This window comes from Ahaetulla prasina, chromosome 2 (assembly GCF_028640845.1).
Source record: "Ahaetulla prasina isolate Xishuangbanna chromosome 2, ASM2864084v1, whole genome shotgun sequence".
Classification (NCBI taxonomy): domain Eukaryota; kingdom Metazoa; phylum Chordata; class Lepidosauria; order Squamata; family Colubridae; genus Ahaetulla; species Ahaetulla prasina.
Genome location: NC_080540.1, coordinates 201,708,637 through 201,735,395, shown reverse-complemented (window position 1 = coordinate 201,735,395; position 26,759 = coordinate 201,708,637). Strand labels below are relative to the sequence as shown.

Here is a 26,759-nt window from a genome sequence, read left to right as displayed (position 1 = left end):
TTATAAAGCTATAAAGGAGCAGCTGAGGGGAAGGACAGCTTTACAGGTAGTCCTCGACTTACAACCAAAATTTTACGACTTTTCTTGCCACCGTTGTTAAGTGTATCACTGCAGTTGTTAAGTTAGTATCACGGTTCTTAGGTGAATCTGGCTTCCCCATTCATTTGCTTGTCAGAGTGTCGCAAAGATGATCACATGACCCCAGGACACTGCAACTATCATAAATATGAACCAGTTGTCAAGCATCTGAATTTAAATCATGTGGCCATGGAGATGCTGCAATGGTCAGAAATATGAAAAATGGTAATAAGTTGATTTCTTTCAGTGACAATACCACACAACTTTGAATGTTCACTAAATGAACTGCTGTAAGTCGAGGATTACCTGTATTGTGGTTCAGGCTTAATCACTTTTACCCAACGAACTATAGGTTTGCCAGTATTATACACACATACGTCTCAAATATTTGGGGGAATGGGCTTGAGTGCAGGACAATTATCCAGCAGCAGTGACCAAACTTCAGCAGCAGGTGAGCTATGAGCCGAGGAACATCAGTTCATATCAAATTTGTATTGTGTTTCCCCAAATATAAGACTGGGTTTTATATTAATTTTTGCTCCAAAAGAAGCACGAGGGCTTATTTTCCAGTTAGGTCTTATTTTCGGGAAAATATGGTACTAAAATGTGTCTGTCTAGATGAAGATCTTAACTGGGGCTTATTTTTGGGCTACGGCTTATAATTATGAGCATAAATCATGCTAGGGTTAATTTTTTGGTTGGATCTTATTTTTGGGGAAACACAGTGCTAATACCTGTCTACATATGTAATTTGGAAACAATTACTGTGTTTCCCTGAAAATAAGACCTGGTCTTATTTATTTATTCCTAACCCATTCCTAAGAGGTCTGTAAGGGGCGTGCATAAGAGCACCAGCTGCCTACCGTTCCTGTCCTAATGTTCCCTTTAATTGTATCCAATTTGTATGGTTATTTCATGCTTAAACTTATATATACTGTTGTGTTTGACAAATAAAATAATAAATAAATAAATAAATAAATAAAAAATTTTGCTTCAAAAGATGCATTAGGGCTTATTTTGGGAGAAACACGGTATCAGGGTGATCAGCCTGGCCAAGTAATATATGCATTGTTAAAATGGTTACAAAAGACTAAATACCATTCCTGTTTGCTAACCTGGGCACAATAACCTAGTTTTGGAAGAGCCTGGATGGCAAAATCAGTATCTATTTCATATTACGCCTGGGTTTTACAAGATCTAAAATGAACAACATTTTCCTTGCTTGCATCTAACATCTCCTTGGAATTCTTTCCATATTATTCACAATTTTTTTAAAAAGGCATTTAAAACAGCTTACCATTCACAGTTATTGATACATTGTCAAAGTCATGGTGATCTGGTTCATTCCAGGTCTCAAAATTCCACTTAGAAACATGTTTCACTCCGTACCTCTCTGGAAACCAAACTTACAGTTAGTATACTAAAACTCACTCATTAGGCTATGAAATTTCAAGTGAAGGACACTTGGGCCAAATAATTCCACACTAGCAGACTTTGCCTTTAAGAATGAACATGGATGTTCAATCTGGGATATGAAAAATTTACAGATAATTTATTCCACAAAGTGGGGGTCCCTGCAGATTTTACTCCGCTATTCGTTGCTGACTTCAGGGGGTGGTGCTCATCTCTGTTTCAAGGCCATTAAGCCAGCACTGTCTGGAGACATTTCCCTGGTCATGTGACCAGCATGACGTCACAGAGCACCTTCCCACCAAAGTGGTACCTTTTTATCTACTTGCATTTGCACGCTGTTGAACTGATAGGTTGGCAAGAGCTGGGGTGAGAGTGAGAGCTCACCCCATCACGTGGAGCTTGGGTCTCAAACCTAGGCTGCTGGCTTTCCAGCTGACAAGTCTGAGTCACCACACTGCCCATTTATTCCACAGTAGGGTCCCAAATTTGTCTACATAGGAGAACACAACCAGGAACCTCTGAAGTGGATGCAATTTTCCCAAAGGCATGCACATAATTGCTGTAGCCCTTCATGGACCCGTTGCTGAATTATAAGGTGTAATGTAAAAGAAAAGGAAATAACCATATTAATTGTGCTGAATTAATATAGAGTTCAGATATGTATACTATGTTCCTCAGTATAGTGCTCAAAGGCCTAGTGTGATCCTCAGCCCAAAAGCTGATATATCTTTGTGGTAGATCCATTTAAATCAGGGATGTCCAAACTTGGCAACTTTAAGACTTGTGGACCTCAGCTCCCAGAATTTTGGGAGTTGAAGTCCATAAGTCTTAAAGTTGCCAAGTTTGGACACCCCTGATTTAAAGTAACAATAAAGTTCTGTTCTGTTCTGTTCTGAAATGTTTGCACCAACACTGAGTTTGGTTAACTCACCTATATATCTTTTGGCCAATTGTAAAATCAGGTTTTTCCATTCTACCACTTGCTTTTTATCATCAAAGTCAGTGAAGTATCCTGAAGGACTTCCCATCAATTCAAAACCTTCATTTAATATAAAAACAAAGGCAAAACAATTCAATCAATCAAGAATTAATAGCAGTTTTGAATTTTCCAGTATACATCTACTTTAGTCCTCATTTGTGAACTAAAGTTAATATCCAAGGAATCAATTTCATTTAGAGTGTGCAGTAAAGCAGGAAAGGACCTCTACAGCTAATAATTTATGATAACAGACAAATAAGCCAATTAAATTCTTAAAAATGCAAATCCTCTACTGGATACATTTGAAGAAGGCAGTTCAGATTTCAAGCCATAATTATAGCCATGTGCACTCTTACCAATAATTTAAACACTATCAATTTAATTATTGATGTTCCAAGTGAACAAGACAGGCCAGTGAGAATATTCTTTAAGTATTCATCCACTGTAATACAACATATAGTATTTTATACAGCACTTTTTTCATAGCTTTCCACACGTTTTCCAAATCCTTATAAAAGTTCTATGGGATGAATACATTCTAGTTCTATTAGCCCCTTATTACAGAGTTGGAATAAGAAATAAAAAAATATAATATAATAAGAAATAGAAAAAATGGATTAAGGTGTATTTACTGTTCATGGCTCAACTAAGAATTTATCAAGAACTTGCCCAAGAATAGAATAGAATAGAATAGAATAGAATAGAATAGAATAGAATAGAATAGAATAGAATAGAATAGAATTTTTATTGGCCAAGTGTGATTGGACACACAAGGAATTTGTCTTGGTGCATATGCTCTCAGTGTACATAAAAGAAAAGATAACATTCATCGAGAATCATAAGGTACAACACTTAATGATAGTCATAGGGTACAAATAAGCAATCAGGAAACAATCAGTATCAATATAAATCGTAAGGATACAAGCAACAAAGTTTTAGTCATACAATCATAAGTGGAAGGAGATGGGTAACGGGAATGATGAGATTAATAGTAATACAGACTTAGTAAATAGTTTGACAGTGTTGAGGGAATTATTCGTTTAGCAGAGTGATGGCGTTCGGGAAAAAACTGTTCTTGTGTCTAGTTGTTCTGGTGTGCAGTAGCATCGTTTTGAGGGTAGGAGTTGAAACAGTTTATGTCCAAGATGTGAGGGTTCTGTAAATATTTTATTTTAATCAGTACCCTCTAATTTCCTCCTGATATGCATTCTTAAAATGCCACTGAGAAACTGAGGTACAAAACAATTTGAGAAATCTTTTTGTAAAGTTCTACTTGGGAGGTTAAGTGGGCATGTCTGCTCAAGCTTCCTTTAGCTCAGATATAATTCTCCATCATTGGACAGCCTGGGTCTGGGCTATACAGATAGTCCTCGACTTACAACCATTTGCTTAGTGACTGTTCAAAGTTACAACGGCATTGAAAAAAGTGACTTATAACTAGACCTCACCTTTACCACCGTTGCAGCATCCCCACAGTTATGTGATCAGAATTTGGGGGCTTGGTAACCGGCATGCATTTACAATAGTTGCAGCATCCAGAGATCATATGATTGCCATTTGCCAGCTGGCTTCCATCAAACAGTCAACAAGAGAAGCTGGATTTGCTTAACAACCATGGTCGTAACAACGGTCATAAAATTAGGCACAACTCACTTAACAAACACCTTGCTCAGGAACGGAAATTCTATTCCCAGTTTGCTCATTAATTTGAGGACTACCTATATACTACTCAGATTGAAAGTGGAGTTTATGATAGTATCAATTCCTACTTTAAAAAAAAAGCCACTTCATTTCAAATAAACTTCATGCTGAAGTTGCATGGTCCAGATACTGGTTTTATTTTCCCATTGAAAAGACTAGATCTCAAAATTGCTTTAAGGAAGGCATTAATTGCAACTATTTCCTCACTACTTTTTTATATTGTCCTTTTTTTTTACGAATAGCACAAAAACATCACAGCTTTGCAAGGAAGCACATTCTTTGCCGGCAAGTTCATATAGCTTGTTAATCTACAATACAGTTTGTTTCTTTTTGGTTTAGCCTGCTGTGTGAACTCAGTCCAATGAATTTTTTTTTTAAATAGCTAGCTAAATAAGCCATCTCTTTAGCCTCTTCACTTCAGGTAAAAGGACTTTGGTAGAGGTGCTAAGCAAAACTGAGAAGAATAGCTGACACTTAGAATTGACAAAATTCTAAAAGTAAGAGCTCTGCACCTTTTTTTTTTTTTTTTGGCTGATGGGCATGTGTGGAATTTTGAGAACAGAAGGGCATTCTCGCAAGGGGTGTGTGTGTTGTCCATTCACAAAGTGATAGCATAACCAGACTGCTAAATAGTCTCTCTCTCCACAATAAATGCTCCAGTGATCGATCTATCTATCTATCTATCCTATCTATCTATCTATCTATCTATCTATCTATCTATTTTTTTATTTAGTTTATTTGCATTTATATCCCGCCCTTCTCCGAAAACTCAGGGCGGCTTACACTATGTCAAGCAATAGTCTTCATCCATTTGTATATTATATACAAAGTCAACTTATTGCCCCCAACAATCTGGGTCCTCATTTTACCTACCTTTTTTTATCTATCTATCTATCTATCTATCTATCTATCTATCTATCTATCTATCTATCTATCTATCTATCTTTCTTTCTTTCTTTCTTTCTTTTTCTTTTTCTTCCTTCCTTCCTTCCTTCCTTTCCTTCCTTCTTTCTTTCTCTTCCTTCCCTCCCTCCCTCCTTCCTTCCTTCCTTCCGAAGCATTAGGCTGCTTTTCAAACAGGCCATAGGCTGTGACAAAAGATGAGGAAAGGCTGAAATGGATTTTTATATATTTTTTCAAAATATCATTTTCTTCCAGGAACTAATTGTTTTATTGAGTATTTAATTACAAGCCACCTTGAGTCTGTCTGATTTGGTGGCTTATGTGTATGTAAAAAAATAATAATTCAGGAAGACTGGCAGGTGTCATGAAAGCTGTAAGCCAACAAATAGCCTAATGATCTATAGATAGGCTAATGGACTGATATGAAATAAAACAGTTTTGTGTGAACAGGAGTAATATTTAGCCCCACTCTAAAAGCACAGAGCAGGAGCCTCTAGCATTAAAAGACACAAGCGACGAAGCCCGAATATATACAGACAGTCCTCGACTTATAACCACAATTGAGCACAGAATTTATGTTGCCAAACGAGACATTTGTAAAGTGAGTTTTGGCCCATTTTATGACTTTTCTCACCACTGTTGCTAAGTGAATCACTGGAGTTGTTAAGTTAGTAGCACCGGCGTTAAGTGAATCCCCATTGATTTGCTTCTCAGAACATCGCAAAAGATGATCACATGACCCCGGGACACTGCAACTGTCATACTTATGAACCAGTTGTCAAGTATCCAAATGTAAATCACGTGACCCTGGAGATGCTGCAATGGCCGTGTGAAAAACAGTCATAAGTCACTTTTTTCAGTGCCGTTGTAATCTCAAATTGTCACTAAATGAACTGTTGTAAATTGAGGACAATCTGTATTATATTCAGCTAAAATGATGCTCCGGTTTATTATTCATTCAGTGATCTGATAATAGAATTCTACATCCACTGAAAGATTAGATGGATCCCACACTGATTTCCAAGAAACAGACTGGTATAATAACAAGAGCATTGAATTTTTCTTCTAATAACACTAGACGATAGTTGCAGAGTCTCTGTTTCTGACCACTTTGGCTAAATATGAAATGCACACACATCCACTGGCATTAGATACGGTGCCCATTAGAGTATATGTCTATCCAACTATGGATTTTCCTGGGATCAGATATAAAACAATAATTGTTCAGCTGTGTGGAGTATAAGCATTTTAATGCTAACATTATTTGCAAAGGCTGTGTAACTTTCAACTGCCCTTTGTCCTTAAGGAAATGTAAAAATATCCATCAGATATGGTGGAAGTTTAACTTCTTGAATTGCAACATTTGCTTGTTAAATTTTTGTAGTCGTCAAGATAAGCAAATGATTACACATAATTCCAAATACCTTCACTTAAACATTGTAAAACAGGGCTAAGAATTGGCTGGTTTTATATTTACCAGGACGTAGCTTGTTTTCCCAAAGAAGATGCATAAAGTTATCCAGGTTTGTGAAATTGTAGTGAAGTGTCCCATTTATCATTCTGAAAAAGAAATTGCAGGCCTTTAACAGCTGCTTGAACTGAAAGTTATTCTCCCCACCTTGCCCCCAAGTATAATTTCACAAACTTTTCTTCAATAAGGTAAAGGAGCAGCAAACTAATTTACAATTAATTTATTATTTTATAATAATGAACCTCAGTTTACAATAGGATAGAGTCTATGCAACTGTATATACCCATATAGATACATCAGCCAGCTATACTGACTTCAGCGGAAAAAGATGAAGTGGAGAATAAAAAAAATACCCCACACATTAGCCTTCTTTAACTTGGTGCATCCAAAGATATTCAATTATAACTCTAGAATTTGAAGCCAGTATGCAGAAGGCAGAGAGAGGGAGGGAGCAAGGGAGGGAAGGGGAGAGAGAGAGAGAGAGAGAGAGAGAGAGAGAGAAATATTACTTGGAAAATTTCACTTCTGATATTGATTGCTATAAAAAATACCTCATTATTGAGATTGCCTCTTATGATATAAGGACTTAAGATTTTTTTTCTTATTTAAGAAAAACAAAAGTTGTTGGAATTATATAGAGGCCTAGATTTCATGAAAGTATTCAAACTTTGATGACTTGTATTCTGGAATCACTTTTGGTTACTCCATTAAGCAAATACGTATAGTTCGTATTCTATGGTAAAATACATCTTTACAACAGATAGTTTAGGTTAGTTAACTGAATACCAGCCATGTGCTGTATTAAACAGCATTAAACATCTTATATGTAAACAAATATTGCAATTTGTATAAGTTAAATTCATCTCTGTGACATGCAGACCACAAAGTAAATGTACTATATTGCAGAAATGTTAAACATACCTTCAGACTTCATAGTAACACAGAAAAAAATTGTCATTACCATCTTTATCCCAAAAAATAGCCAACCAAATATTTAAAATCTGCATGTGGATTTGCCTAAAGACACATTGTTCTCTAGATACATGAGCAGTAATGAGCTGGAACCTCACTCAGTTATGAAATAAACACGGAAATCAGTAGTGTGAGTTAATCATGACTAGCTAAATCTAAATTTGGATCAGATTAAATTATCATCATACAGTATATTTGAAATATACACATGGAACTGGTTCACACATGACACAGCTCGTTCACAATAGAACTCAAGCTGTTCTGGACAGATGACAATTCCTTTGTATATCAAAGAAACCCCCAAGTTATATAACAGTGATATGTACGTGGGGGGAGGAGAAAGAGGAGGAGGAGGAGGAGGTGGCGGTCTTGAGCTTCTAAGGAGTCTTTTATCTTGTATTTGGTTGGGCCAAGCTCTCCAGGACCAAGGACAGCTCCATGAAGAACGATAACATTCCAACCAACCTGAAGCTGGCTGAATGTATGAGCCCCTCAAACATTATTACAGTAAGCAACAGCAAGACTTTAATGTTTCCAGCCAGCTTTTATCAGTCTATTAGAAAACTCTCATGTACTGAATTCCAGATTCTGGTAGGCTGAACTTCGGCTCTTCAGACTCACTCCTCTGATTTTGCTCTATGCTTTCTGTCATTCCTGCTTAATCTTTTGTGAAATCAGAGGGTGCCTTAGGTAAAATCAAGTTTCAGGCTTTAGAAAAGGTGGACGAGGAAGAAGTCTGATGAGTAACGAATAAAACAGTACAGGGATATTTTTTTGCTCCAACCGTATTGGAATCCTAAGCGGCGTAGACTTTTAATGTAATCCCACTCCAATATCAAGCCTGATATTTAATTTGAAAGCAAAAGGAGCAGGGGAAACCTCAAAGACTAATCCCTAAGGAAACAACTTAGTAATGCTTAGGAATAGCGAGTCTGACCTCCACATTTCATTTCAAGCAGTAGAAGGAAGCTCTGTGTATCTTGGCTGCTCTTTCTCCTTCCTCCAACAAAATCCCTCCAACGGGTTTCTCGGCACTGAAAGCCAATAATTCTGCAAACGGCCACTGCAAAAAATGCCTATGAATAAGCAAGGCACACATACAGACTCAGCACTGAGAGTGGACAAAGAGAGCTTTCTGTCTCATCAAAAAGATGCGGCCTGCCATTTCCTGTTTCTCAGCCAGCCTAGCTCGACTAGCTAATTCTCCATGCTTCCCTCGGCAACGGGGGGACAGAGCGAGAGGGAGGGAAAAGAAGAGACATGAAAATCAAGAGCCTTACTGCTCCTTGCCTGATGGAGGTATGTTTCTAAATTAACCTTCGGTATTTTTACTGTAACTCAGTATTATTCATTCTGGCATTCTAGGGAGGAAGAAAAAAAAAAACCAATAGCAGAACCGAAGCAAAAGAGAACTGTCTCAAAAAGGTTTTTAATCAGTAAACAAGCTTGAAATGAATATATCCATACTGTCATTTTGATGATACATTTCTGAATTCAACCTCAGGCTATGAAGGCTGAAACGTGGCACCAGAGTTATCTTTTGATGGTTATTTTTGTTGTTTTTTTACTAATGCTTTAATTACAGTTTTATTGCATATCTCTTTCTTACTGGACTGTAAACCACAATGAGTCAGTTTGAATACGGCACAAATCTATAAAGATAATACACAAACAAACCTAGTAAATTCTGCTTTAAATGTGAAATACAAATAAGCATTCAATAGCTCTGCTTTTTAAAATACTTCTTCCTAGTACGAGAATGAATACTCAAATGTCTGGACTGAATGCTTATGCTATAATACAACAGGTATTAGGCAGCCAACTTCCACCAGGAATGGAAGTATTAAATTTTCTGTGCAATTATACCCTTTGGTCTAAGAAAAAAAAGTCCCTAGGTAGGGAGAAAAAAAATGCAGGAATTAACTTTTAATGGTTAGCCTACAGTGGAAAAACAACATTATTTTGTTCTTAGTTAGGAAGGTATTATATTATTACACTATTAAAGTCTGAACCAGTGACTCAAACCCTATTCTTGGTTAAAAATCAATGATGAAATAATGGTTTCACAAATTAAGAACTAACCATTGTCAGGTTAAATGTTATTTGGATGCAGTACAATGTTGGAAATGGCACCAAAGTTCTAAACGCCAGCAACAAGAGGTCATATGGTACATACGAGTAACTTTTTAAGGGATAAAGCAATATAAATTCATTAATCAACAAACTGATTCAAAAGCTACAGCCAGAAGTAGTTTTGGATATTTCGCTACAAAAGATTTTTAGGGTAATGAAAGGAACCATTCCTATGAATAGATACATTTTCTATCATGGAAATAGAAAAGGCAAAGTAGATTTCTTGACTCCCCACCCCCCGCCCGCCCCAAATGGCTTTCTTGTTGTAAAAGATTCCATTGCAGCTTCACCCAAGCCATAATTTCTGACTACATTTTGCAAAATATAAGTTATGAGGAATTGCTTGATATGACATTAAGATGAGTTGAAGAATTTGAAACGTGAAAGCGGGATTTTAATTATTTAGGATGCGAAGTGTGTTGCCCCTTTTTAATGTATAAAATTATTTGTATGGATCCAGGTTTACATTTCTTGTCTAACACAGCGCTATTTGGAAAGAAGCTAAGCCCATCCCATGTCTCCTTTGTTTAGTGAGATTCTGCAGTAGCAGTGGAAAAATGGCAGCATCTCGGTTTTCTATAGCTACAATTTACACTAACCATGGCAGAACAAACTATTTGGCATAGTTTACGTAACATGGCCAAGAAATGGCAATCCACAGATTGCATCTTGCCAAAAGTGCTTCATAGGGTTGTTTTACTCCTAGCAGAATTGTTCTTTCTTATGGTTAGGCAGCACTGGAAGAGATTGATCCTCAACCCTCAAGAATGTCATATAGGTGGCATGTTTTAAGTTCTTAATTTTGCTGCTGTGGATAGAACAGAGGCGGATCTGTTTACTACAAGAAAAAACATTTCCAGGTCTGGGATCACAAATGTATTTTGCTTGTGGTGAAGATTCTGATATTTAACACATTTAAACTGATCTCCTTCTATGGATCCACAAAGGGTGTCTTGAGGTGTTCTAGGCTTCCCAAATCATCTTCTGTCATCCCCCTCCTTGATCACATTCTGGAGATCTGATGCCAGATGGAGATCATCCAAGGGGGTGGATCCTATCCTTTTAATCTGTTATGCAGTGAGTGTAGATGATTGATAGCATGGTCCACTCTATCAAGGCCACACTCTGATTAAATTTCTCATAGCCTTCTTTGAGAGCTCCAGTGTTTGAGATTACCTGGCGGAAACCTTTTTAGTGTTCTTCCCTTAGCAAAGGGCTGGGGAAGGCACCACAAGTTTCTCTACCCTGAAGTGATGGCTCTTCTATATGGCATGTGTGCCACAGGTGGCATGCAGTGCCCTCTCTGTGGGCACGCGAGCCGTTGCCCCAGTTCAGCTCTGTTGCGCATTAACACACATATAGATGTAATATGAGAGAAGAGAAGCAACACATGTGCACAGATCCAATATGTTCCACGGAAGAAAATACAAACACTTTCTATGATCACTGGTAGTAAAGAGGCTAGAAACCATTCTCGACGTCATGATTTGCATACTTTCACAAGAAAACCATTATATAAAAAAAACATCAGCTAGGAAATGCAAAAGGGCCTCTGTGGCTCAGACTGCTAAGACAGTCTGTTATTAACACAGCTGCTTGCAATTACTGCAGGTTCTAGTCCCACCAGGCGCAAGGTTGACTCAGCCTTCCATCCTTTATAAGGTAGGTAAAATGAGGACCCAGATTGTTGGGGGCAATAAGTTGACTTTGTATATAAATATACAAATAGGATGAAGACTATTGCTAACATAGTGTAAGCCGCCCTGAGTCTTCGGAGAAGGGCGGGATATAAATGCTAATAATAATAATAATAATAATAATAATAATAATAATAATAATAATAATAATAATAAGAAGAAGAAGAAGAAGAAGAAGAAGAAGAAGAAGAAGAAGAAGTTCAGCTATATCTATCTAGAACTCTAGCTGTTAAGCAGTACATTGAACATTTATTTAAAGAGCAGAGGTGAATTTTGTTTAGTTTAGTTACACCTGTTTGTAGTGATAAGGCAATTTTTTTAACAAAAGATAAAGAAATATTTATTGTTGTACTTAATCAGTGTGTAACTTTGTTTTTTTTTAATTATTCCAATATAGATCAAAATATTAAGTCATTTTGTTTTACCTAAATATATTTGCATTGGTATGGTATCCATAGTATCTTTTCATTTCAGCTTGTCTCATCTTAGTACTACCATTTTGTATACAAAATTTTACAAAGCAGAGCTCTTTAAATTAAAGCATTACTGTAAAGCAGTACAATACTAAATTTTAAAGACTCTTACTTTACCAGTAGGAATTCTTACCCAACTAAATTTGTTATTTGCCAAGTCCAACAACTAATGTGCTTCCTCAAAAACTGGTGCCCTTCAGAAGAATACAGTTAAACTCACATAAATTCCCATACTTGCTGGTAACTTGATAGTAAATATGACAACACAGCCATGCAAAGGATAAGTAGTTATTAATCCACTCACATTCTAGTTGTTATTTATGCACTAAAATGGCATCCACAAAAGTTGATGATTCAGTAAAGGTAATATTAAAATAAGTAAAAATTTCCAGACATATATTTAGCCAATTTAACAGAAATATAAGGTACAAGAATCTAGACGAATAATATATTCAAACAATGGGTATATATAATTGTTCAAAAACAGCTAATATTTCAAGGTTTATTTAGTTTTTTGAATAATCAAAATAACAACTACAAGGCTGATTAGAGCCGACATTTGATTGGTTCCAACATCAAGAAAAATATCAGGTATGGGTTTCTGTCCTCACATCAATGTAATTACACATTCCCTCACCTCATTAATTTTGATTGACATCTGAAATTATTGCCTCGAATATGTAGCTTCAATTTCTGCAATTTTCTTACATATTCTATCATAAGGAAAATGCCAGTTTTATTTATCAAGTAGAATTCTGTGGCACATTAAAGGCATGCATGTTATCTTGAGAGCTCTGGATCGGACTAATTTTTTTATTACCATGTCCCCCCGAAAATAAGACCCTGTTCTTATATTTTTTTGAACCCTGAAATAAGTGCTTGGCCTGATTGGGCTTATTATCAGGGGATAATAATTTTATTATTATTTTATTTATAAATTTTATTTATTCTTATTTTGGGGGAATCAGGGTATTTATCAAATTTATCAGCTGCCCATCTTACTGGAGGGTAGCTATGGATGGCTTACAACATTAAAACATAAAACTATATACCAGTAAATAGAATACTACAAAACTATAAAAACACAAAATACACAAGTAACGTATATTATTCATATGGATTTTTGAATTTTATATTTAAAGTAACTGAAGCTATATCTTAGAAGGTAACCTTGTTTCAATTATTGTTGTTAAAACAAATTTAATCCTTGCAATCTAAATACTTCAGAATTTTGTTGCTGATTCTCCAGTAGATTAAGCCAGCTACGTGCATCATATGAGGATAAGCACAAGTGAGTTTTTAAAAAAAAGAACCAAGTTACTGGGATTGCTCTTTAATTCATAGCTTCTTCCAGTTAGGAAACTATTGGGGGTGGAGGGAACTGGATCAATTATTACACAATCTAAACGAATATTGCTTGTTTAATATTTACCATTGAACAATTTAGAAGATTTGGAAAAAAGACAAGACGAAACATGAGGAAGCTTCAGACTGCACTTTGTAATCCTTTGTTCATGCTCTTCAATCTTTACCTAGCTCTGACTATTGCTTGTTTGCGTTACCGCCTACATGTATTAAAGGTATCTTCTACAGGCTTTAGTGCTGACTTGCTCCAATGCAGTTGACCAGGAAGGCAGTGAGATTCAAGTGGGCTCGTCGTCATTATCATACCTACACTGCAGAACAAGACAAGTAAGAATAAAGCTTGAACTCCTCCCATCCATTTCACAGATAAAGGGACCACATGTGAATGCAGCAGCAGATTCATTAGAATAAGGACTGGGGTGAGGGTTTAATCAGAAGTAATTTTTTTTAATGCAGTACAAGATTTTATACACTTTTGGCTATTTACATTTGATGTTTTGGAGGACATGAAGCTCAGTTCTCTTTGAATAAACTTCAAGAGAATCCTTAAAAATAAGTGAAATTTTCTCAGAACAATTGCTGTTGAGAATTTTCTGTTCAATAAAGGCTTTCCTCCATTTTTGCCCAGCAAGAAGTTCCAGATACTCTCTTTTTATGGTGGACCGTACAAAGTTAGGAAACTTGCATAGCATTTCTGTTAATTTATAAATATGTACTGTTTATAGTATAAGCCAGAGGTTCTCAATCTGTAGTCCACGGGGGTGGGGCTGTCGTCACAGGGGAGGTCCACGAAGACTTGAGAAAAAAAATTATGATTTAAATCCTGAGTTAAGTCTTAGGTGTCCATGGCCACAAAAGAAGAAAAAGTTGAGAACCACTGGTGTAAGCAATCTTTATCATAATTTAATTCAGTCTTAAATTTTTAATAAACTTGCTACTAAGGATGTGGTTCCATGGTTCTTTCAAAGTGAAGACGAGTTCATGCATGTTATTATTTGATCTTTATCAGCTAAGAGTTAATGTTATCAATTATGGCACTGTATACTACAAAATGCTCTTCCTTCCTATTTCCCTCAACTATCGGTGTTCAGGTCACTTAAACCTTTTAAGAGCGGCTGATTGATTATCTTCTTGGGAGCTTAGAAAACCATCCCAATAGGTTTTTTTTCTTCATCTGTGCTTCCATTCTGCTTTTAATATAGGATTATAAATACCCTAGGGGTCTGATAAGACTGAGCAAAAATATCTGGAATAAATATTATCCCTGGAGATGTGTATATTAAAGGTTGACCTAAAAACTGGTTATTTGGTGCACTAATCTGCTGGTGGATGCAATGAGATTCTTAATTAGCTGCTTCACAATCCATGCCCATACTCCTAAACAATATGATATGTTTATTCTGAATGGATTTCTGATTTATCCAAAATAAAAAACTAGAATGCTTATGCTTTTATCACAAAGGTCCAGAATAAGGTGATAAATGAAAGACATTTATTGTTGTGAAGTAACCCTAACCAATACACTTGTGGATTATATATATGGCCCCAAAACATATTTGTAACCTAAACTCCAGGGCTTTATAGCACAATGTCCATATTCTGTCCAATTTCACCCCCATGTACAAAGCAGATGCCTCTCTGTTCATTAGGGGAGCGGGGAGTGGGGGGACCATACCTGATGACATCCAAAATACCACAATCAAAATCTGTGGATTTATCATTTTCATTTGATTTTTTAAAAAAAAATACATTACATTTTGAAAATAAGAACAGTATAATAAAAAAAATAAAAAAATGAAGCTGTAAATCATTACGGTCATTAAGAGACTCACCCTGTGACCTGACTAAATTTTACCGAGTTACCGCAATTGTTAAGCAAATCCTGTAGTCAAATGAATCCATTATTCTGAATGGGGATTTGTGAAAGAAACTGCGCCCCCCCCCCAAAAAATCCATTGCAAATTGCAATCATGTGACTTTGGGATGCTGCAACCAATTATAAATGTGAGCCAGTTGTCAAGTGCCAAAATGAGACCATGTGACTGTGAATAGAATAGAATATAATTTTTTATTGGCCAAGTGTGATTGGACACACAAGGAATTTGTCTTGGTGCATATGCTCTCAGTGTACATAAAAGAAAAGATACATTCGTCAAGAATCATAAGGTACAACACTTAATGATAGTCATAGGGTACAAATAAGCAATCAAATCATATTAGAAAACAATCAATATAAATCGTAAGGATAAATCACAGCTTTAAGGATGTGTTGTAGATACTTTTTGGGACTCCATGTAACTTCAACCGCTCATTAAGCAACTGGTCACTAAGCAACTGGTCACTTAGCAGATATACATCCTGTCTTTGACTGAGTATTACTTTTTCATAATAAAACTGACAATCGACCAAAATCACCATTTGCGGCCTTCTCAGGTGGCTTCTCAAAAGCAATGGAGGAATTGTGATTTGCTTAACAACCATGTGATTCACTTAACAGCTGCCTCACTCAATAGCAGAAGTTCCAGTCCCAACTGTGGTCCAGTCCCAAGTTGAGGACTGCCTATGTTGCTTCAAACCTGTGTAACTAGCTTCTCCTCTAAGTTTCTATTGTGCATAATGGTTTTTTAAAATCAGATAACGTAATATGTATTTATGACCTGCATAAAAAAAGAGATTTTTTTCTTGCCTCCACTATTGTAGTAAACTTAATATTTTAAAAAGTTGTTTCGACTCACCCAGAATCAGTTTGATTAGGGAACATGTTGAATAAAAATAATGAATATTCCAATAATGCATTGGTTTGCTTGAGTCCCATTAATAAGGAAGTTGCAAGTGTCTTTAATGTTTTTTTAACAGTAATCTTTTTAAATCACAGGAACTGATTAAAGCTGGTCCAGAATGAAACAAGAAATGGAAACAGTCACGACAGAAAATGGATCTCTTCTCCAATTTTACATGGAAAGAAAGATTCCTGAAAAAGTCAGCAAAACAGCAGTCATCAAAAACCAGCTAAGGAAAAAATGTTCCTGCAGCATAAAAACAACGAAAAGGGCCATTCTGGATTTCTTTCCCGTGTTACAATGGCTTCCCAAATACAACTGCAAAGAATACATCTGGGGAGATGTTATGTCGGGATTGATCATTGGGATCATTCTAGTTCCTCAAGCAATAGCCTATTCTCTGTTGGCTGGCTTGAAGCCAATTTACAGCCTTTACACCTCGTTCTTTGCCAACATCATCTATTTTCTCATGGGCACCTCCAGACACGTGTCCGTGGGCATTTTCAGTTTATTAAGCTTAATGGTTGGACAGGTTGTGGATCGAGAATTGTTGCTGGCAGGATTCAACCTGAATGATGACCCACAGCAAGGTGTTGGTGACCAAGCCCATTTGAACTTCACGGTCTACAATTTTACTCTTGGGATGACAAACAATGAATGTGGGAAAGAATGCTATGCTATTGGGGTAGCTACAGCACTGACCTTCATGGCTGGAGTTTATCAGGTATGGTCTTTCCCTACCATTCCTCAACCCGTATACATTTGTAAATGTAAACTTAAAGTGTGGTCCATCTTAAGAGGCAAATATTACTAGAGGACCGCTAGAAGTAAAATCTGTTCCGGTTCTTATTCCAAGCCGGGAGAAAGATGCAAGAGAAATGAATTGGAAGTAGGATGCAGTTGGAAAGGAGGTCTCCATTTATTTGGTAGCCAGAAACAACAGTGGCAACAGCATGTTTCTCAGGTGGCTGACAAATTGGGTTTGAGAGTGGATGGGGTTTTGTACAATTTTGGGGGTTTTGTGATTGAGACACCTGTTCCTGCCCTTTAATATTTTAATGGCTGTTGCCAGATTCCTATGGGATCATGACTGGCTCTACAGGCAAAAGGAGAAATGCAAATCCTAGGCGAACCTATGGCATGTGTGCCACAGGTGGCATGCGTAGCCATAAAAGTGGGCATGCAAGCTCAGCTCTGGCACGGGCCAGCTGATTTTCAGGCCTTCTGGGCCCACCAGAAGTAGGGAAACAGGCTGTTTCCTGCCTCTGGAGGGCCTGGGGGATGGTGAGGAAGGCCTGTTTTTCTCTCTCATCTGGCTCCAGAGCTTCTCTATGAGTTTGGGGAGGGCAAAACTGGCCTTCCCCACCCACTCGGAGGCCCTCCGGAGGCCAGAAATGGCCCGTTTCCCAACTTCCGGTTCGACAGGAAGTGATTGTTTTGCTGTCCCCAGCCTCTAGAGCCTCTCCAGTCCCTGGAGGCTGGGGACAGCAAAAAACATCATTTCCTGTCCAACTGGAAGTTGGGAAACAGGCGGTTTCTGGCCTCCGGAGAGCTTCCAGCGGGGGTGGGGAACGCCATTTTCGCCCTCCCCAGACTCATAGAGAGGCTCTGGAGCTAGATGAGAGAGAAAAATGGGCCTACCGGGCCATTGCGTGCCAGGAGTGGGGGGAAGTGGGGGGGGGGTTGGGTGCATGCGCAGGGTGCATAGAATTATGTGTGTGGGCACACACGGTCTCCCCACTCCCTGGCACGCAATGGCAAAAAGGTTAGCCATCACTGTCCTAGGTGTTTTGTCTGTCTGAGCCAATCCTATCAGTTTTGGCTCCTTGCCTATTGTGCTGCTTATTCAGAGCTGCTGACTGCCCTTTATTTAGGAGTAGAGAGACCTGGCTTTATGAATGGACACAAAATATCTATTCACAAAGCCTAACCTCTTCAGGCTACTGCTTGAGGGTGTTTTCTTATAGCAGAAAGACTGGGGCAGATTTTTCTCCTCTTCTTCTTTAGGGGAAATATTTTATTCTCTCTCTCTTAATATTCTGTAGAGCAGTGGTAGTCAACCTGGTCCCTACTGCCCACTAGTGGGCATTCCAGCTTTCATGGTGGGCGGTAGGGGTTTTGTCCGATACTGAAGCACTTTCCTTTTTTTTTAATTTAATTGACTTTTTAAAAAAATTTCATAGCATTATTTAAAAACATTTTCATTAGGTTTTCATAAAATTCCCCATGACAATTTAAATTTCTGAAAATATACTATTTGTATCATCCGCGCATAAGTTTAGTTCACATTACGTAAGTGAAACTAAATGGCGCTATAGTCCAACTGCAAACAAAACAGCCTTGTCCCAGAATAGCTTGCGCATCTCCCCCCCACACCACCCAGCTGTAACATAAGCAGAGCTGGTAGCCAGCGCCCCCCCAACCCAATCCATGATGCGCGAGAGACATGCACAGACGACAATACACGGCGCCTTACTGTGGAACCTCTGGGCGGTTAGAAAATTTTACTACTAACAGAGATACAAAAGTGGGCGGTAGGTATAAAAAGGTTGACTACCCTGCTTGTAGAGTATTTTATTCTGGGGAAGGGGGGAACCTCCCCACAGAAGGGGAACCCCATAAAAACCATTAAAAGCAATGAAATATCAAACAGAAGTAAGCTAAAATAATTTTGTATCTCTTGTATTTGCTGCAAAGGAAATTAGGGAGCTTCTTTCTATTTTTTTTGTTATTTTTTCTTTCTGCATTTTTGCTTTCTTTCTTTCCCCCCCCCCCTTTGCTCCCTCTTTACTCTTTTTTAGTTTATGTTAGTTTTTTATGGGTTTTGTATAACTTCTAATAAATTTTAATAGATAGATATAATCCTGGTGAAACAAATAAATAGTAAATAAACAGAGTAAGAGAATGAATGCTTGTAATTAAAGGGATCCTAGAAGAAGGATTGGCAGATCTTTCTGTGAAGATTCAAATTAAATTACTTGGACAATTTGTTTCACTTATTTATGTAATTCAATTCTCAGCCATCAAATTCCTCAATAACTCTGGTTTATATATGTAACAACAACCCAACCTAAAACATCCAATTAATAGACGACTAAGTCTACATCACAAAACAAAGAAACCCCTTAGGAACTTGACCATGAAAGCACAAAATATTTTTTAAAAATCTGCTGCTTTATCTGCTTTATGTTATTGTCATACAATTATTTTGTCTGTTTTTATCTTATCTGAGTCTGATACCTGGAAGTATTAAGTGAGCCTTTACAGAAATAAATGCAATTTATTTAAATAAAAATTTAGAAATTAAGGAGAAAAAGTATATAGGCTGTTTCCCTTATTATGTTACTTATCTAAAACCCACACTTGGAAAGCTTCTCCCAGTTGGAAACAGATAAGAAGGCACTCAAAGATAAAGGAATTTATGATAGGGTAGATTTTTTTTAAAGCACAGAAAAGAGAACCAGGGTAATATGAAACTATACCATATCAAACATTTGTAGTGAAATCAAAATTGAATTCCGTGTACCTCTTTCTCCTAAATGCACGGTTTGAAAACGTTCTTAAAGTCTTTTTCTTTTGAATGGGAAGACACTTACCTCTTGCTTTGCAAATAGACTAATCTGTTTTTAGGCTATTTGTTTGTGACCTTCTGAAAGCTAGGTTTCACATTGAGAAATAGGGTTGCACATTTCTCACTTTGCCCCCCAGGGGCAAACTCTGAGGTATGTGATCTTAGCAAAATACCCTACAACTGGACTTAGGGATAGTTCTGTGTAATTTCATACATATGTATAACTCTTTTCCAGTGATACATCAAGCCAAGTCATAAAGGACTACTAGGGGGGTAAAGTAGGTTGAAGAAATTAATATGGGATAAAAAAGGATTAGGCACAGTAATAACTATTTACATAATTTACCAAAAGAATAAAGACAGAAATTTGGGGTGTTGGCTTACTTTAAAAATGTCAAATGTGTGATGCAGAGATAAAACACTTCTGCATTTGCATACACTTATTGTACTAATGATTGTCTGGATAATTCTATTATTCTATTCTATTATTAGAATTGGGGAGAAACAGACTCAGACTCAATCCATCCAAGACGGAGTGGCTGTGGATGCCGGCACCCTGGTACAGTCAACTGCAATCGCGGCTGACTGTTGGGGGCGAGTCACTGGCCCCAACAGAGAGGGTACGCAACTTGGGCGTTCTCCTGGATGGACGGCTGTCGTTTGAAGACCACCTGGCGCCCATCTCCAGGAGAGCCTTTTACCAGGTTCGCCTGGTTCGCCAGTTGCACCCCTTTCTGGACCGGGATGCCTTATGCACGGTCACTCATGCTCTCGTCACTTCTCGTCTGGATTATTGCAATGCTCTCTACATGGGGCTACCCCTGAAGTGCACTCGGAGACTCCAGTTAGTCCAGAATGCAGCTGCGCAGTGATTGAGGGAGCTTCACGTTGCTCCGGGGTAACACCACTCCTGCGCAGTCTGCACTGGCTACCTGTGGTCTTTCGGGTGCGCTTCAAGGTCCTGGTTACCACCTTTAAAGCGCTCCATGGCTTAGGGCCCGGGTACTTACGGGACCGCCTGCTGTTACCTTATGCCTCCCACCGACCCGTACGCTCTCACAGAGAGGGTCTTCTCAGGGTGCCGTCCGCCAAGCAATGTCGGCTGGCGGCCCCCAGGGGAAGGGCCTTCTCTGTTGGAGCACCTACCCTCTGGAACGAACTTCCCCCCGGTTTGCGCCAACTACCTGACCTTCGGACCTTTCGCCGTGAATTGAAAACTTATTTGTTTATCCAAGCGGGACTGGCTTGATTTTTAAATTTTCAAATTTTGAATTTTTAATAATTTTATATGGGGTATTTTAGTTTGGGTCAATTTGACGGTTTTAATTTGGCCATTATTGAATATGTATTTTAACTGATATTTTAATTTTGTATATTTAATTGTTTTAATCTTGGCTGTACACCGCCCTGAGTCCTTCGGGAGAAGGGCGGTATAAAAATTTAAATAATAAATAAATAAATAAATAGTATTTTTGCTATTATTTTTCAGCAAATTGTGTTCTTCTTTGGTCCGAGATAAACTGGGGGGAAATAAGACATTCTAAAATGCCACAAAGGTAGAAACATCTTCCAGCTGAATATCCCAAGCAGTGTTAACCTGATCTAATTTTTCTTGCAGGTCCTGATGGGAATTTTTCACCTCGGGTTTGTATCCGTGTATCTTTCTGAACCGGTGCTGGATGGATTTGCCACTGGTGCTTCGTTAACTATTTTAACAGCTCAAGTTAAATACCTCATTGGGATAAAAATCCCACGCGCCCAGGGATATGGGCTCTTGATTACCACTTGGGCTAACATTTTTCAGAACGTTTCTCAAGCAAATGTATGCGATGTGATCACCAGCGCTATCTGCATTGCGGTACTAGTCACTGCGAAGGAACTAGGAGATAAATACAAACACAAGCTCAGGATCCCTCTTCCCACAGAGCTGGTGGTAATTGTGATTGCCACCCTGGTGTCCCATTATGGGAAACTGAACGAAGTTTATGCATCCAGTGTATCGGGTGAAATTCCGACTGGATTTATGCCACCTAAAGTGCCCAGCTTCCACCTTATGCAAAGAGTTGCTGTTGATGCTCTCCCACTTGCCATTGTTGGCTTTGCTTTCACCGTTTCGCTCTCCGAAATGTTTGCCAAGAAGTATGCCTATACCGTCAAGGCCAATCAGGAAATGTTTGCCATTGGCTTCTGTAATATCGTTCCAGCTTTCTTCCACTGCTTCGCCACTAGCGCAGCTCTGGCTAAGTCCCTGGTCAAAACATCCACCGGATGCCAAACCCAGGTATCGAGCATTGTGAGTGCCGTGGTTGTACTGCTTGTGCTGCTGTTCTTCGCTCCCCTCTTCTACAACCTACAGAAATGCGTTTTGGCTTGCATCATAATAGTGAGTCTAAGGGGAGCCCTTAGAAAATTCAAAGATATTCCTCAACGCTACCGCCTGGACAAAGTTGATGCCCTGGTTTGGTGTGTTACCATGCTCTCATCTGCTTTGATCAGCACAGAAATGGGGTTGTTGGTGGGAGCTATTTTCTCAGTCTTCAGCGTTATTGGCCGCACCCAGTGCCCACATGCTGCCTTGTTAGGGCAAATCGGGAACAGTGTCTTCTATGAAGATGACGAAGAGTATAAAGACCTTCTCCCAGTTCCGAAGATCAAAATCTTCCGTTTTGAAGCACCACTTTACTATGCGAACAAAGACTTCTTCCTAAAGTGCCTCCATAACAGGACAGGGCTGAATCCTGCACTTGAAGTTGCCAAAAGGAAAAAATCCAGGAGGAAAGGGCAACAACATCTGGATCACAAATTAGGACAGAAAGAAATGTCACCGTGCTTGGCTCCGGAAGGTGGTGACTTTCATACAGTCATCATCGACTGCTCTTCTATTCCATTTTTGGACACAGCTGGGGTGAACGCATTAAAAGAAACATTCAAAGACTATCGGGAACTGGAGATCAGCATACATTTGGCTTGCTGTAATCCTTCAGTGATATCTTCCCTGGAAAAAGGAGGCTATTTTAAGAGTGCAGACAAAGACATGCACGAGTTGCTGTTTCACAGTATATCTAGTGCTGTCCAGTTTGTAAGAGAGAGGGAAATTACATCAGATGATTCTGTTGTTTAATCCAGTAATTGGCAGTTTGGAGATTTTGTGTTCATTATAGACAGATTGTGGTTTCAACATGCTTGGACTGAGTGCTTCCTTGAGACCCGTTTGGTAATATGGGACACATCCCCAAAGCCTTTAGCTAAGTACTGTAATCCTCAAATGAAATCTTAATCAAATAAAGTTAGACATTGTCTATTGTTCAGTTTAACTATAAACAAAATCAGTTTTGTTCCAACTCTGATCATTGGATACTGTTTTGACCCCTGCCATGGGCTCCTTGGGTAAGACAAGCAGCAATGGGTGGAAACTAATCAAGGAAAGAAGCAACTTAGAACTAAGGAGAAATTTCCTGACAGTTAGAACAATTAATAAGTGGAACGACTTGCCTGCAGAAGTTGTGAATGCTCCAACACTGGAAATTTTTAAGAAAATGTTGGATAACCATTTGTTTAAAGTAGTGTAGGGTTCCTGCCTAAGCAGGGGGTTGGACTAGAAGACAGCCAAGGTCCCTTCCAATGCTGTTGTTCTATTCTATTCCTGTGTTCCTCATCTTGTTCTACATTTAAAGGGACCAAAAGCTTCCAGCCTCAGCATTGAAAAAAGGAATGTTTGCCATTGTTCAATCTTAAGGAAATGTGACTTAAATCAAATGTATCTGTACACAAAAAATGTTCCTACCGTAATTTGTTAACTTGCTGCAATTCATTTTTGTAACACTAAGCCACTATTTAGAAATATATCTGCCTCAAGATATACTGTTCTCTTATGTCTTCTTTAATGAAGATTAGGTATTTCTTTCAGGGAATCCTGTACTTCTTTTCAAAGTTTCTTTTTAAGGTTTCATCCAGAAGAAATGAAAAGCCAGAGAGACAATAGCTTCACTTACTTATGTTGGAGGTTCTTTGCTTGCTAAACTGCAGAGCATCTTCTCTTAAAACAATATTTTAAATGTGTATCTTATTAGGCAGAAACAGCTCATGGCATTTTGTGATTAAAGACAAAATTTATACCTGTAGCAGAAATGATCTTGCTATCTAGGACAATTTAGTCAATAATAGACAAGACTTAAATGTATTTCTTGTAAACCATAATTACAGGTAGTCCTTGATTTATGACCACAATTGAGCCCAAATGTTATGTTGCTAAGTGAGGTAAGTTGTTAAGTGAATTTTGCTCCATTTTATGATCTTTCTTGCCACAATTGTCATAAATAGGAGCCCATTGTCAAATGTCTGAATTTTGATTACATGATTAAGATGCTGAAATGGTTGTAAGTGTGAAAAATGATCACAAATCATCTTTTTCAGTGCTGTTATAATTTTGAATGTTCACTAACCAAATGATTGTAAGTCAAGAACTACCTGGACTTTATTTAGGGGAGCTAGGAGAAGACATGATAGCAGTGCTCCAATATCTAAGGGATTGCCATAAAGAGGAGGGAGTCAACCTATTCTCCAAAGCACCTGTGGGCAGGACAAGAAGCAGTGGATGGAAACTAAACAAGGAGAGAAGCAACCTAGAATTAAGGAGAAATTTTCTGATAGAACAATTAATCAGTGAAACAACTTGGCTCTAGAAGTTGTGGATGCTCCAACACTGGAAGTTTTTAAGAAGAGATTGGACAATCATTTGTCTGAAATTGTATAGGATTTCCTGAGCAGGGGGTTGGGCTAGAAGATCTCCAAAGTCCCTTCCAACTCTGTTATTTTGTTATAAAACAGTGTTCTAGTCCAGTGGTCACCAACTGGTGGTCCATGGACCATTGGTGGTCCATGAGAAAATTTTGGTGGTCCACAGAAAAATTATTTGCATTTTTTTATATTGCACTAAATTGGGGGTCCTCAAACTATGGTCCCTGGGCCAGATACATGCAATGAACGTTTGTGTTGCTGCAGAGTCTTTCCCTTCAGGGTCTTTTGTGTGGGTCGGAGGGGGGCAGAAATTACGACTTGGGGTCTGCTTCAGCCTCCTGGTGTGGGGCTTTGGGCAAAGACTGGAGGGAAGTTGTGCTGGTGGCGGAAAAGCCGGAGGGCCTTGTTCCAGTGGGATTGCATCATGGCCTGGAACTGACTGACCATCTCAGCCTGCTGAGCCTCCAGGCGCCGGTACCTGGCCTTGCACTCCCGCAGGTCTTCCCTCTGCTTGGAAAGTCTATGCTCGTAGTCCTCAGTGAGGTGCTTCTGCTGAGCCTCCTTCTCAGTCAGATCCAATTTGAACCGAGACATCTGTTTCGCCAACTCTTTCTCATCGTGGCTGCTTAGCTCCAACAACTGTTTCCTGTTGGGGCCCTAAGGAGCCTGGGTGGGGAAGCAAGGTGTGACTGGCAGGGGAGGGGTGAGTGGAGGCCGACGAGGCACCCTTGAATGTGAGTGACATCGAGTTGGCCCAGTCATGCCCATCCAGTCACATGACCACCTAGGCACGCCCACCCAGCTGGTCATTAGGCAGATCATATTAGTGGCCCATGGGATTTAAAATTATGAATTTAGTGGTCCCTGAGGTCCAAAAGGTTGGGGACCCCTGTTCCAGTCAATCTCAGCTTCTGATGACTACATGGCATTGTAGTTTTCTGGGCAGGAATATAGTGTAGCTCTAACTCTGAAATATCTTGATGGTTTCCCATCCATGTATGAAGCAAATCTGACGCTACTTAGCCTGTAAATCCAAGCCACATCTGCAGGCCTTCAACAATTTCAGGACATAAAGTATTCCAAAATTTCTCTTGTAACCCACTATCTAGGAAATCCATCTGAAATACTTTATGCAATAATAAGTGCCTCTCAGCATAATGAGTTATTGCTGGCTATTCTCAAACATTTAAAAGAAAAAAAAACGGACTGTATGGTTTCAACTTCAGGACCTCTTTGTAGAAATTAAACTCTGATCAGAAGAAACTATACAGTTCTCTTTCTACATTTTGTCCACTATGCTTTACTTACTGGTCTCAATTTTCTTCTCTTTCTTCATAGAATTTATTATAAAGTATTTACTAAAGCCCTTTGTGCACTTTTACAAAATACATCATATGCAACACCATTCAATAGTACAAAAGGGAAATCACTGAATCACATACCACAAAGTTTCTGTCCAGTATTTCTATTTTGCTCAATGGATATCCCCAACTGCTTTATTAAAAAAAAACTCCTCCGTCTTCAAAGAGGCTTCAACTGACAGCCAACAAAGTTTAGTAAATTGAAAGTGTCCACTTTAATAGATGAATTGGTATCTCCTCTGAAAAACACTGTGCATATCACATACATTTAAGGAAATTTTTTCTATTGTTTCTTCAGGGGTTCATAATACACACACCTCAAATTACAGTTCTAATATACATTCTTGCAATTTTAACTCACTATATAAAAAAAATCTCTGAACTGGAAGGCAGCTGCTTCTTTAAATGAGGTCCACAAAATGGAAAATTTAATTTTTTTTAAAAAAGAAAACTGTTGATTCAGGGCCCATCAGAAGACAGGGTAGACCACGTAGTTCTTCACTACCTCTTGAAGCAAGTGTATATAAATTCTACTGAAACTAATTGCTATTCACAAATCTGGTTTATAGATAGATAGATAGATAGATAGATAGATAGATAGATAGATAGATAGATAGATAGATAGATAGATGATCGATGGATGGATGGACAGATAGACAGACAGACAATCTTATACTAGTGAGCACATTTAAGTTCCTCCAACTGAAGTTTCCATTGAAGCAGGAACAATTCAAAGTACCGTACAGAATTATATACAATCAAAGAAGCCACATGGATCAGCGAGTCCAACTCCCTTGTGCTACTCAGTACAAAAATCCAAATGAAACTATCCTCATTACTGGGCTCTTTGAACTCTGCTTAAATACATTTAGCATCTTCCTGGTAATCATCTCACATCACTCACATTTCTCCACATACAAATCTTGCTCACCCACCTTCTGAGGTTGGGAAATTGGAAGGTTAGACAAGAATGATGGACTCCTATCTTAATTAACATGTTTTATCTGTCTGGCTTGCACTATTTCGTGCTTTGTTATCAAAGCCAAACCACAGTGTGACCACAGAGCAGCCCTATCAGTCTGTTCTTCCTCAGAAACAACAGAAGTATCTCTTTCTAACTACTGT

General features: G+C 38.4%; 2 protein-coding genes across 4 annotated transcripts in view; one reads left to right on the top strand and one right to left on the bottom strand.

Annotated features, from left to right (window-relative positions):
• The window catches only part of IDUA (alpha-L-iduronidase), a 65,132-nt gene that overhangs the window by 33,484 nt on the left and 4,889 nt on the right, over positions 1 to 26,759 (bottom strand). For both annotated transcript variants that reach the window (XR_009153491.1, XM_058169475.1), the window contains exons 3-5: positions 6,552 to 6,634; positions 2,423 to 2,530; positions 1,376 to 1,471 (exon numbers count right to left, since the gene is read on the bottom strand). Coding sequence is in view for 1 of the 2 variants with exons in the window: in XM_058169475.1 (XP_058025458.1) it covers positions 1,376 to 1,471; positions 2,423 to 2,530; positions 6,552 to 6,634 (287 nt within the window). In the remaining variant the exon portion in view is untranslated. The remainder of the gene's footprint in view (positions 1 to 1,375; positions 1,472 to 2,422; positions 2,531 to 6,551; positions 6,635 to 26,759) is intronic.
• Positions 8,704 to 23,250, top strand: SLC26A1 (solute carrier family 26 member 1). 2 transcript variants are annotated; one of them, XM_058169473.1, is made up of 3 exons: positions 8,704 to 8,816; positions 16,061 to 16,689; positions 21,155 to 23,250. In XM_058169473.1, the coding sequence occupies exons 2-3, from the start codon at positions 16,084 to 16,086 to the stop codon at positions 22,655 to 22,657; spliced, it is 2,109 nt and encodes a 702-aa protein (XP_058025456.1). In that variant the 5' UTR covers positions 8,704 to 8,816; positions 16,061 to 16,083; the 3' UTR covers positions 22,658 to 23,250. The 2 variants fall into 2 exon arrangements, with proteins under 2 accessions (XP_058025456.1, XP_058025457.1); XM_058169474.1 differs by lacking the exon at positions 8,704 to 8,816 and adding an exon at positions 13,400 to 13,512.